This window comes from Caenorhabditis remanei, chromosome V, assembly GCF_010183535.1.
Source record: "Caenorhabditis remanei strain PX506 chromosome V, whole genome shotgun sequence".
In the NCBI taxonomy this organism is placed as follows: Eukaryota; Metazoa; Nematoda; class Chromadorea; order Rhabditida; family Rhabditidae; genus Caenorhabditis; species Caenorhabditis remanei.
Genome location: NC_071332.1, coordinates 18,668,224 through 18,681,948, shown reverse-complemented (window position 1 = coordinate 18,681,948; position 13,725 = coordinate 18,668,224). Strand labels below are relative to the sequence as shown.

Genomic DNA, 13,725 nt, shown 5'->3' with positions numbered 1-13,725 from the left:
TGAAAGGAGACAACTGGTCGCGTCGAAGCAAGCGTGCCTCTTCCCACCACTTAAACGCCATCTGGGTGGCTACACACCAGCGAGTGTGTGGCTCAGTGGCAGTGTTGCGGTGCGTCGCTGGGGAGGTTTTTGGTTCGAGTTTCTGGCTGGTCTAATTTTTTGTTTTCTTTTTAACTCGGCTCAAAATTGTCGTAGAACCTTCATCTTACTACCATTCGAAAGCTAATGAAATGCTGCTTGCATGGGTCACTTAAAATAGAAAAAGTCAATTAACTTGCTTCAAAATGGTCGTAGAACAAAAATTCAAAGCTTGCTGAGCACTGCGCAAGGGGCGCAGCCCCTTCTAGCGGAGCCCGCCGGGAGGCGGGGGACGCTAGTCCACCACCTTCTTTCCCAATGGGTAGTAGGTATGGCTGGGCCAAAAAAAGTGGGCGGGGCTTAAGCGCGTGTAGATAATTTTGTTTTTCAGTTTTGCCAGTGTAACTTTGTTCAAACTTTACATTTTTCAATGATTCTTTTTTAGCTTCTTAGCTAATAACTTTTTCTTGCTTTTTGCCAAAATCCATATTTCTGGATTCAAAAAGAGCAGAGTTATGCTCCAAATTCGGCGAAAAAAACGAAAAAAAATGTCGATTTTTTTGTCCCACTTTTGAACCATTAATAACTTTTCCGATTCTCGATGAAATTTTGATTTTATTTTTTTAATCGATAGGGAATTTTAGGCCAATTTTTTTATTAAGAACCCCCTTTTTGAGATTCTATACTTCTAAACGAGTTATAATCGATAGAATGGAGGCAACTTTTTATTTTGAGAGAATTTTAGGTTTTTTGATTTTTCGGTTTTTTTGCTTCACTTTGATTATCTCGAGTTCTACCCAATATTTTTTCATATAACTTGGTAACTAGACGTAAAATTAGATGGAAAATCATTTTTTTACGTTAAATTCCTAATTTGAATCACCCCCCGTCCGGTACGGCCGGTGGTCTGAAGAAAAAGAGAAAAAAACGCCTTGCTGAAGTCGGCCTCCACCGGACTATTTTTGCTGTCCTGAAAAATTTTTGTACTAAAGTTGTTTTGATTTTTTGATATGTTGGTCAAATCGGAATTATCTAATGGAATATCAAGTCTCAGCCAAAACTGTCCAGTGGGAGCTGAGCTGTGGAAAAAACGTGTTTTTCGCTTATATCGCTTAGCTCTGGAGTGTCATCTCTCCAGCTAATATGGTTTTTTGATATGTGTTAGCCAGGAAAATTATCTAGGGGGAGAAAAAAACAGATTTAAAAAATATTGATTTTGACCCGAGTTATAGGGTCCCAAACTTTGAAGAACGTTTTTGAAAGGAGACAACTGGTCGAGTCGAAGCAAGCGTGCCTCTTCCCACCAGTTAAACGCCATCTGGGTGGCAACACACCAGCGAGTGTGTGGCTCAGTGGCAGTGTTGTGGTGCGTCGCTGGGGAGGTTTTTGGTTCGGGTTTCTGGCTGGTCTAATTTTTTTGTTTTTTTCTAACTCGGCTCAAAATTGTCGTAGAACCTTCATCTTACTACCATTCGAAAGGTAATGAAATTCTGTTTGCTTGGGTTACATAAAATAGAAAAACTCTCATAACTTGCTTCAAAATGGTCGTAGAACAAAAATTCAAAGCTTGCTGAGCACTGCGCAAGGGGCGAAGCCCCTTCTAGCGGAGCCCGCCGGGAGGCGGGGGACGCTAGTCGCCCCCTCTCTTTAAATCCGATAGGTATGAGGTGGGCGATTTCGGTGGGCGGAGCTTCGCCAAAAGTGTCGATAATGCTGTCAAAAACTTTGAGTCGCACTCATTTTTTGAATAACTTTTTTCGTTGTAGAGATTTTCAAAAAGTTCTTTTTCGTTTGTTTTTGAAAACTTAATACGGATGTGGCGACTGCCAGGGGATAGATTTGGAGCACTTGGGAGAGAGTTATGAGCACAAAAGTAAAAACAACTTTTTTTGCTCAAATAAATGGCTTGAGAAATTCACGATTTCCGTCGTTTCCTACTTCGTACGGCTTCAGCTTTGAACATTTCTGGGGGATTTTTTGAACTTAAGATCTCTGAAAATCTGGCTATCGAGACATATAAAAATTATTCACAAATCTGTGAAAATATGATTTATGGCCATAAAAGAAAGGAAACGACTTTTTTTCTCAAAATTTTCACTTTCCTTCTTATTTCTCGAGTTGTTTTGAACCGAGAGCTTTGAAATTTGGTAGAGTTATGTAACTGGGGATGGCGGAAGTGACTAAAAAAACAGATTTCAAATTGGAGATGATGCATTCGAGTTATACTCAAAACACAGTCAAAAAATGAGCAATTATCGATCGATCCCCCTTTTTCTGCCCAAAACTTTGACCGGCTGTAACTCGCTCAGTTTTGAAAATTTTCAGGATCCGAAAAAAAGGAAATGTGTAGAAAAAAAATCTCTATCGATCCATGTAAAATTCAATATACTTTTAGCTGATAAAGCTTTCAGAAAACCGGATTTTGTGATTTTCGCGGTTTTTCGGTCATGTTGGGATTTTTTCTATTCGCTGTCCTGGGAACTGGATTCACTGAATCGCTCTGAATTTTTGACACCGATCTAAACTTGTGGAGATCTAATGGAACCAAAAAGTCCGATCAAAAAATATTGACACCGGACGATTCTGTGGAGAAACCTGAATCTCCACTGACATTTTTTTCGAATACACTGACCATTTTGTCATTGTATGTGTCATTGTACTGCTGCGAGGATCTCCCCTCTTTTCTATTCTCTCCATGACCACGTTTTTCTGTGCACAAGTGGCGCAGTGGAAGAGGGCGGCACAGGTGAACCGCTGGGAATCCTATATGTGAAGGTGCCAGAATAGCGTCCTATATGTGTCCCCAAATAAAACGTGGACCGCGCGTGTGGCGTATATGTGCTGTCGTCTTTTCCTTGTACTGGCCGCGCGTGCATCCATATAGCATCCATATACGTTCCATATATGGTCCATATTTGAGGGTGGCGGCCGGCCGCCGCAACGACGCTCCGGAATTACACGTGGGCGTGTTGTTTACCGTAAATCGACGCGACATTATTTTTTATAAGTCCGGGCCCATTTTCTCCGTTTCTCGAAGTTTTTCAGCGAATTTCTTAGTTATTTTTGTTGAAAACAGATAATGGCAAATTTCAAAAGTAAAAATAAAAATATTTAAATTTGCGGAAATTTCTTTTTTCAATAGAAAACTTGTCGTTTTCTCAAGAAACTAGAATTTTAAGTTTTTGTTGAGAAGTTCGGGTCTGATGTTCCGCTTCACTTCGGTATGATAAGAAATCATATTTTTTCAGGTGGATTTAAAGGTAAGAAGGTAAGTATTTGTCATACCGAAGTAAAGTCAAAATACCGGACTTCGAATTTCATCGACGGGGATCATTTTCTTTCAGAGCTCAAAGAAAAGCTCGTGCTTCAAAAATTGTTTTATAACCGCCAATCTAATTTTTTATTTTTATATGAAATCCTGTGTGGTTTTCAATTTTTCACGAAATATTGCCATTATCTGTTAAAAAATGAAGAACTTTGAGAAAAAACGGAGAAAATGTACAAGTCCGAGAAATGGAACGTGAACAAGTTGAAAAAGGAAAAGTAAAACAACATTATAGCATTACATAACAATCACAACAATGAATTAGGCCTTTCTAGTGTTTCATACGGAATAATCAACCAAATACGGTTGGTAGAATTAATGCTGATGTGCTATCATCCATATACGATCCATATGCGCCACACGCTTTTCGGCCGACCGCGCGTGGATCCATATGGACACATATAGGACACAACCCTGATTCTTTCTAGCTGCATATACGCCACCGCGCGATCACATATAGGATCCACAGCGGTTCACCTGTGCGGGGGTGAGAATCGGTGGGCTGGGGGTTCGAAACCTTCTTATTCGTTTTTGTTTTTTTTGTTTTTGTATGAACTTTCTAAATGAATATGAAAAGAAATATTGTAAAAATTTCGAATGTTCTGATCGAATACGGGGAAAATAGTATCAGTCGGTGTGTCTGTTTTGAATTCAAAAGCTGGACGTTCTTCCATTTTTCTTCAAATCGAGCAAGCTAATTTTTGAATTTAAAACTTGCTAAGCACCGCACACGAGGCGCAGCCGAGTACTGCGGAGCCCGCCGGGAGGCGGGGGACGCTAGTCAATTTCATATATCGAGATATGATGTCTATTTCATGGTTCCCCGGTAGTCCACTTCCAATAGACTATGCCTTTTCAATTATGGACGTCATGCATTGCAAGTCGATTAATCAGTTCATAGTCGCTGAAATTTCTGAACACGATAGTATCCCAATTGTCGCCAAACTTCCAAAAATTGATGAAGTCGTTGTTGGTCACATTTGGCCTGACGTTACTTCTTACGAAGCATATTTTCAAAAAGAAAGACAGCTTCTCAGGTTCTGAAAACTGTTTTGCCATTATCCTCTGCAGTTACTATTTCCTATCAATTCCAAAACCGCAAACACCTCAAAGAAATTCTCAAAGGAAAAAAGAAAAAAATCGACGCCGTGATTTTAAAGTATTCCGGCAACCAGATTACTCTTAATGATTTGTGGATTACAAACGCTAAGATACTTGAGCTTCATAAAGTAACTCTTAACATAAGAGACCTGAACCGCTATTTCAAGTTGTGGACGAAGAAAGCATGTAATGATCAACTGGAATACTTGGAAGTGAGAATATATGACAAGACCAGTGTGGATCTCATTATGGAAGGACTCGACGCTGTTTCAGTTCCCATTGAAACAAAGAGAGAATTCCGGGTTCTGGGGAATGTAAAACGGTTCATTCCGGAGGATTTGTTTGAGAGGATTACTTGGGAATTTGATATAACAAGAGTTGACGGGAGAACAGCAACAATCCGAATTTCAAATTATGAAACAGTTTGTTTCTACGTTTGGCCGGAATCTACTAATACTAATACAAGAAATATTGAGCCAAATCAGTTTTCAATCAAACCTACAATTTACAATTCATGTGTTGAACTTTTCGAACGACTGTTTTTATGCTTTCTTCTTTCCTGTGAATCTTTTTTCATTTTCTTTTCGAAAAGTTTCAATTGGAACCAAGATTATGATGTACTTTCCATTTGTTTGTATTTGCTAATTGTTTTGTTAGTCTGTTGTTTTATTAATTTATTGTTTTAACAAGTTTCTGAAATAAAAATTCGAGAGTGTTTGCGAGACGTGTCATCTTTGTTGTACAGATATCGGCAGTGGAACAAAATATTTTTTTTAAACGAAGCATGACCACCAGAAGTACACCTCGAGTAAAACCGGTTTGACCCATATATTTGACCTAACCAATGACACCGACTGCCTCTAGTAATCATGGAGCTTTTCACAGAAATACTCTTGTAGACCTCTGAATATACTTCCGTCTAGCCAACAGTGAATTTACCATCGTAAGACTTCTGAAATAGAACATTTAGTTACAAGAAAGGTTTTCTAACAACTCACCTTTTGTAAAAAGCCTTTGTCTCAGCAGTGCTTAAATTCAAAAATTGTCAAATATCCATAAATTCACGATTAAATCTGAAAACGTATTGAGAAGATTATACCCGTCACCTGCTTTTTCGAATAGTTTAGGTTATAGAGTCGACAACAATGTATCCAGATAAAAATAATTGAGAAGTAATAGGAATACGAGGACATTGAAACTTGGTGAAATGAATAAAATACAACAACAGGCGAAGGTCACGAATAATAATGGATAAAAAATCCTCGCTTTTTGCAGTAAAAAATCCACGTGACCTTCGCCTGTTGTTGTATTTTAATCATTTTACCAATTTTCCAGATCGTCGTGTGTTGCTAGCCTATTCTTCTCAATATTTTTATCTGGATACATTGTTGTCGACTCTATAACCTAAACCTTACCAGAGTGCGACGCACAACCGCGACGCGACACTCTGGGAAGATTAACACAACTCTATTTATTCCCCACTGTTCTTCTCCTCAATCTTCCCAGAGTGCTGCGTCGCGGTCGTGCGTCGCGGTCTGCACCACACACCGATTCCTCATTCATTGATTCCTCCTCATTTGTACTTCCACTTCTTCTACCGAGATGACGACCTCATTTCCTCTTCTCCGTCTTCCGTACCCCGTGCTTAAGCTTGTCCTGGAACAAATGAAATTTGTAGAAAGGTGAGTGAGAATTTATACGACTTCTGTGTACAGTACGCTTCCTTATTCAGAATTGTACTTTCTCTTCTCTCCAAACGTGCCAGAATGTTCTTGAAACTTCTCAAAATGAAGTGTAAGTATATCAATTTAATACTGGATAGTAGCAGTATCAAGATGAACGTATTTTTTGATAATAGTAAAGAATTGAAAGTGGATATTTTGATCCTTGGATACCCAGAAGTATATTTTAAAGAAGTATATTTTAAACATGAATACGATTACATCGCTTGGCGGCCCTGTGCACTACCTCCATTGGACTACTTCCTTCCGATTATGGACGTCACTCACTGCAAGTCGATTAAGCAGTTCATAATTGTTGAATTACCACAAATCGGTATTTTACTTGGAAAACTTACAAGACTCCTTGCGAAGCTTCCAGAAATTGATGAAGTTGTTGCTCAGAACACCTACCACAGCTCTCCGGATTCGCCGCTTCTAAAAGTTCTGAGAATGGTTTTACCAGTATCTTCAGCAGTTACTGTTTCTTACCACGCCCTAAAACCCAAAGACTTCCGAGAAATTTTAGATGGAAATTTTGACGCCGTGACTTTAAAAAAATTTAGGGACAGGGTCATGCCAAATCACGGCATGAAGTTTTCTCTTAATGATTTGAAGATGACGAACGTTAAGTCATTGGAGCTTCCAGGTCCAGGTCCAGGGCTGTGCGAAAAATAGTTTCCGAAAAATTTTCGAAAAACTTTTTTTTCGAAATCTTGGTACCGAAAAAACCGAAAAACTTATTTTTTTCGAAAACTTCGGACCTAAAAAAATCGAAAAACTTTTTTTTTCGAAAAGTTTTGACCGAAAAAACCGAAAAATTCGAAAAAAAAAAGTTTCCAGAAAACTGCCTGAAAAATGTGTTTTGCGGAGGCAAAAATCTTGAATTTGTGTGAAAACTGTAAGTATTTCGAAGAAAGACTGATAGAAACCTGTTTTTGAGTACAGAATTTCAGGAAAAATCGAAAAATCACTATTTTTGTAACTTAAATTTTGAAATTTCAGGCGAAATTTCCAAAATTTTTCGGACGGTTTTTTCGAAAATTATCCGAAAATTTTTCGTCCGAAAAACTTTTTCGAAAAGTTTAGACCGAAAAATTTTTCGCCGTAAAATTTTTTCGGAAAATTTGGCCCGAAAAATTTTTCGTCTCAAAATTTTTCGAAAACCACCGAAAAAACCGAAAAAATTTTTCGTCCGAAAAATTTTTCGCACAGCCCTGGTCCGGTCTTCACATTAGAAGATCTAAACCTCTATTTCAAGTTGTGGATGAATAAAGAATGTAATCATCGACTGGAATATTTGCAAGTGGCGACAAGAAGATTGCTAAGCAGTGAAGAAATAAATATTCTTCTAAAAGGGCTCAACGCTGTTCAAGTTCCCATTACAACAGATAGAACATTAGGAAATATAAAACAGTTCATTTCGGAGGTTGAGGATGAGATGCTTATTTTTGAATATGATATAACAAGAGACGACGGGAGAGCAGCGACAATCAGAATTGGAACTCGTGGAACTGTTTGTTTCTACGTTTGGCCAGAATCTACAAATCTTGAGCAAAATTAGTTGTCATTCATGCTTATGTCTTCTTAGTTTTTTTTTTCTTTCGAAAATTATTTTTTGAACGGTTCAAATAACTGTTCTTCTCTTTGTTTTTTCTACCAAATTTGTTGTTGTTCTTATTTCCCACTCCCTGTTCCTATTTGCAGACTTCTTTGTCCGTTGTTTGATTTGTTACTTATTATATCTGTTTTATATTTCTTGAGCAATGCCCGTCTTTTTCTTTCTCCAAAATTCTCAAAATTACGTCTTCTGAGCCAGAAAAACTGATAAAGCATAGGGGAATGAAAATCGGAAAAAGTGGCGTGAAACTGTCGGCCTCAACTTCGTCATTTCTTTCCTTTCTCCGGCAAGCATTTTCTGTCCACAGGTAAAACGGGGATGCCGAGAAATGGGGTGGTCGGCGGCTTGAGAACCGCAAACAGGCGAAGGATGGCCGGTCGGCAGCCGAAAAACCGCGAACAGCTGAAGGGTTGCCGACTGGTGGCCGGCAGACCGCAAACAGTCCAAAAGTGGTCCAAAGTAAAAATTGTTAGAATTCTATAGAAAATCGCAACTTTTGTGGAAAAAAATTTATGTACGATACCTTAGAATCCTTTCTAGTCTAATGACAGTCTTAATTTCTAAAAATTTAATAATTTTGATAAAGTGGCTGATTGGAGGCTGAACGGCGGCTGAAGAACCGCGGGTTGGTCAGTGGTTGCTTGTTGGCAGGTCAGTGGCGGCCGAATGGTGGTTCAGGGTGTATGTCTATAGTGATTTTAACAAGTTCTTGTAATCAGATTTCCGATAGAGTGAAGAAAAGAGATAAGAAGATAACGTTCTCATGGAATGTAGATTAGGATAACAAGATTAAATACAGTAATACCTATAATATAGGTGCTCCCAGTAGGAAGAGTTTGGAGCTCAATATCTCAACTCCTTCATGAGCTATCACATTTTTTCCAACAGAAGAAATATTTTATAAGTATTCAGCTATGTTTTGTCTGTTGGCAACTTTTTGATATCTCCTTTAAGAAAAAAGATATACCGCGTTGAACATAGTTCTTTGTGGACACCTCATTAGAGGTGTTACGGTAAATTATACACTGTCACTTTCAATTCTTTTTAGTTTTTCCAAATTTCCAATGTTAGATAGTCTTGGCCAGAGTGCTAAATGACTCATGAATCAACCTAATGTTTCCAGTTACACTTCTGGAATCTTGATAAGTGTTAGAACAATGGAACTACTCTATGTTTTTCGACACTTGTAGAAAAGTTTTTTTTTTCGAAACAATCTGTTCTTTCTCTGATTTTTTTGTTTTCTGTGAAAAATTCGGTTTGAAATCTGTTCTTTAATTACTAATTGACTCACAGCCAGGGAAGCAGTGAAGCCTCTACTGTAAAGCGCAACGACACTCCGGTATCCCGGCCGAGCGTGTTGTTTACCGTAAATCCACATCACATTTATTTTATTCGCCGGCAGTCATTTTTTCCCCATTTTCAAAGCGTATTTCGCTTAAACTCGAGTTTTTTCACTGAAAACAAGTTACAAAATGTAGAGAAAAGTTAAATTTATCTATTGAAAACTATCGGAAGCTATTTTCGAAACAAAATTTGGACTTTGGCAACAAAATCGGCTTTTCGAAAATCAAAATAGAGTTTCCCTTCGATTTTCATTTCGGAACAGTCTAATATATGATTTCAGGTGGATAAAAAGTAAGTAAGTAAGTTTGAACTGCTCCGATATGAAAATCAGTTGAAAATTCTTATTTTTTGAGTCTTGTGGCGGAAGTCGCTTTTCAAACACTCGAAGTGAAAATGGGGTTGTTTCGCTAACTTTCTTATTGAAACGAAATTAATATTTTTCAATGTCAGTTGGAAATGAGGTAAGTCGGTAAGTTATCGTTTCAAAAAGAAGATTAGTTAAAATCAACTCTGTTTATCACTTGTTCTCTGCATATCCGTTGCCGTAACTTGTTTTCATGGGAAAAAAATTGAGTGAAAATCGGAAAAAAAATCACAAGTCCGGAAAATATGGGAAAATGAACGATGAAGGAATTACAATATTACATTAAAACACATTGTTCAATAAATATAGGACTAATTAGGTAGAAATCGTATTCAGAACGAAGTATAATACCAATAATAGGGGGTGGGTGCTGCCCAAATTTTGAACCGCCAGCAGCCCAAAGGCAGGCTGCCGGCAGCCCGGGGTTTGAACTGCCAGTTGTTCCCTGGCAGGTCTCCCCCGGGCTGCCGATCACCCCATTTCTCGGCTTCCCCGTTTTACCTGTGTCGGCCGCGTGGTTGTGGACGGCGTGTCGCCGCGTCCGATCTGGCAAGTTATGCAACGTTGACTACAGTTAGTTTTTAGTTCAATCCCGGGGGCGAGAAAAAACTTTTTGGTTTTTTTTGTTGATAGATTCGAAAAAGTGATGTCAGCGTCACAAATAAACGAATCGGTTTCTAAAAAGAAACGACGAGAAAGATTTTTTGTTATCATCAGATTAAGAAAAAATCGAGGATTAAAAACGTTTCCTTTCCTTCCAGATTGATCGGTAACACAATTAGATACGGGCAGTTTTCAGGACACAGGTGATGGATCCATTGTTGATCCAAATGGGCCCACATTCCTTCAAAGTTGGACAAAAAAATCAGAAATTTTCAAAATTTTCTCGCGATACCCGTCTTACTTTTCTTCCAAACTCCCAAAGTGACTTCTTCTGAGCCAGAAACACTGATAAAGCAGAGGGGAATTGACAGCGCGAAAAGGGAGAGACGATCGACAAAGCGTCGTCTCTTCTTTAGTCGCGGCGTTCTTCCCAGCACAGGTAGACCGACAAGTCCCAATTACGGACGAGCGACGACTGAGCGCAGGCGTGCGAGTGGCGAACGGACGCGGCTAAACGACCGCCAGCGGGCTAACGACGGCCTATTACCAGTCCTCAAAATCATTCGGAAGTCGACACGCCAAGAAGCTCTTTGCGTTCAGGAAAGATCCGGCAAGATCTGGCAAATTAGGCAATGTTGACTGTAGTTAGTTTGTTCGAACCCATTTGAGGACGTGAAAAAAAGTTCTCTCCCCCAGATTTAGAAAAAGAAAAAGAGTAATGAATCGAAATCGTTCCAGAAAAGCAGAGATTCTTAGACTTCGATAGTCTCAACCGTTTGAGAAGTGCCGTAGGCGCTGTAACACCCAGAAGGGTGGTGTAGAAAAGGAGGTTTAGTCGCCGTTAGGCGACGTGAACCGACTGGTTTTAAAAATTAAGCAGGGTTTTCCAATTAAGGGCTATGCCTTCTTGCTTGTGAATCTGTTTTCTTTTTCTTTTCTACTAGTTTCAATTTTAAGCAAGATTATGATGAACTTATCTCCTGTTTGCATTTTTGTTGACTGTTTTTTTAGCCTGCTGTTTTATTTATTTATTGCTTCAAAAATGTTCTGAAATAAATATTCAAGGCTGCCTTTGCCAGACGAGTCATTTTCCTTGTACATATATCAGCAGTGGTCTAATCATAGAGTTTGGCCATACAGCTAACGCGTTGCGGTCGTGCGTGGCGGTCTCTCGATTCTACTTTTTCACCGGATAGGATCCTGAACCGACGTGCTTTCATTTTTCGCAGAGGTCGTTGCTTCGAATCTCAGTGATTTCGGAGTTAGATAGAAACAAAAATAAAATGGCATGACGAATATGAAGTCGGTCGGGGACAAAGATTGGTGCCGCGTTCATTGAGAGGAGGCAGCCAGAAGAAAAGAATGTTATTGTTAATACACCCGACGTCTTATATAATGGAAAACATGTACTATTTGGTTTGATTCTTGCTCTCCGTCCTATAGCAAAATAACAAAAATATGTTCGAAAACTTATGGGACAACATAATACATAAATCTTCATTTAAAAAAAAATTTACTTGTCGACAAAAAAACAAAGTGCAAATTACTCAACAAATATAAAAACAGATACAGTGAGTAACAAATGAAATGAAGGACAAAAAAGTTAGAAAATCTGAATAGACAGTCAAAAATTAAAACGGAAGCAAAACTTACAGGAGAAAAGAAAGCATAAAAACAGTTATTTGAAACGTTCAATAAATGAATTGTAGAAATTAGAAATAAAAGAAAATTTACGCATGAATGAAGATTGATTTGGCTCAATATTTGTTGTATCATCAGTAGATTCTGGCCAAACGTAGAAACAAACCGTTCCATGAGATCCAATTCTGATTGTTGCTGTTCTCCCGTCCGATCTTGTTATTTCAGTTTCCCAAGTAGGCCTCTCATCCTCAATCTCCGAAATAAACTGTTTTATATTCCCCAATACCCGGAATGTTTGCTCTGTTCCAAAGTAACAATATATACCAACTTTGAGTCCTTTCAGAAGGAGATTTATCAGTTTCCTCCTTTCACATCCCATTGTCGCCACTTGCAAATATTCCAATCGAGAATTACATTTTTTCTGCTTCCACAACTTGAAATAACGGTTTAGGTCTTCCACTTCAAAAGCTGGGCCAGCAATCTCGAGTGACCTAACGTTTGTCATCTTCAAATCGTTAAGAGAAAACTTCATATCGTGATTTGGCATGTAGTCAACACTATATTTTCTCACAGTCACAGACTCAAAATTCCCTCTGATAATTTCTCGGAGTTCTTCGGGTTTTAGGGCGTGATAAGGAATGGTAACTGCAGAAGTTACTGGAAAAACGATTCTCAAAATGTTTTGAAGAATTGAGTCCCAAGAAAAACTGTTCGAAGTGAAGTCCTCCACACCGACTTCATCAATCTTTGGAAGCTTTGCGAGGAGTGGGATAGTAGAGTACCGATTATGTGTGTTTAAGACAAAGGATAAACGGTTATGCGCTAATAAGAGTTTATTGACTAAAAGCTAAGTGTTACAGATAAAGTGGCGCTGGGGATAAGGGAATAACAAAGGTAAGAAACGAGAGAAAAGGCAACAAGTTAGGGGTACGGAGACCGGCCTCGAATGAGCTTGCGCTCGGCCTTATATACTGATCTGGGGGTGGGAGACAATGGCGCCCGCGGGCGTAGGGCAAACGGGAGAGGTCAAATGGTGTGACAATGACAAAGGGTGAGAGATAGAAGTGCGCGTGGAGACGCAGACAATGAATGTTAGAATTATCAGTCCGTTGAATCCAGTCGATACCTTACACCTCCCATCTTTTATTCGAGATCGTCCTCGATCGTCCAAAGAACGGACTGATGACTTGATCCATCGATCATCCTTCGACTGCTTGGTTTGGACCACGGTGTTGCCTGATTGACACGAAGTGTGTTGCCGAAGTGGCCAGAGCTCACGTGACTAGAGTGTCCAGTGTAGAACCAATGTTTGCAGCGAACGAATTTCTCTGGAAACCGAACAAAAGTCATGGAAATTTGGGGGTTCAAAAAGGGTGTGAAAATTGGTTTGGGAACCGCTTTTCCTAGGTCTCCGCCAAGAAATGCATCCAAGATGACATTTCCCGGCTCCCTTTTTTAAACGAGACCGTCCCTGGTCTACTAAACCAAGTTAAACTTAGACCTAGGAAAACTTATTCTTTCGGCCAAATTTTGTCCACTGGGCCATGGCGCTTGGTGGTCGTGTTTGATGTGTCTAGTCCCTGCTTGTGGAGCAATAGTTGTCCCTCCGGAGTTTATTGTACGACTCCTGGTGGATTTTCAGAAGCGTCCGTGATCATCGACGCGACGTTGTTAGATGACATTACCGTTGGAGCCACGAACAGAAACTCACTTGGCAGACTCGGTGGTGCTGTCAGAATAGTGAGCTCCGAGGTGCGACTGAATTCCCCTGGGATAGCACCCTTCACAATCCGCTCCAATCTTGGAGGGATTTACCGTTTCTTCCGCGACCTTGATGTCGAACTGCGATGGGCTCGGAGTTGCGGGTGGGTTGGTACCGAGTGGCAGGATGTCCTTCCCAATATGGAGTGATGCGTTGACATAGTCGAAG

At 39.5% G+C, this 13,725-nt stretch overlaps 2 protein-coding genes across 2 annotated transcripts; one reads left to right on the top strand and one right to left on the bottom strand.

Annotated features, from left to right (window-relative positions):
- Positions 1–6,106: 6,106 nt before the first annotated feature.
- On the top strand, positions 6,107–7,786 carry GCK72_021103 (uncharacterized protein; the record flags this gene model as incomplete). Its single annotated transcript, XM_053734018.1, has 3 exons — positions 6,107–6,186; positions 6,237–6,678; positions 7,484–7,786. 3 exons carry the CDS (start codon positions 6,107–6,109, stop codon positions 7,784–7,786), a joined length of 825 nt encoding a protein of 274 aa, XP_053582931.1.
- A 4,046-nt stretch (positions 7,787–11,832) lies between these two features.
- Positions 11,833–12,342, bottom strand: GCK72_021102 (uncharacterized protein; the record flags this gene model as incomplete). The annotated part of the gene is made up of 1 exon (XM_053734017.1): positions 11,833–12,342. One exon carries the CDS (start codon positions 12,340–12,342, stop codon positions 11,833–11,835), a length of 510 nt encoding a protein of 169 aa, XP_053582930.1.
- Positions 12,343–13,725: the final 1,383 nt, after the last annotated feature.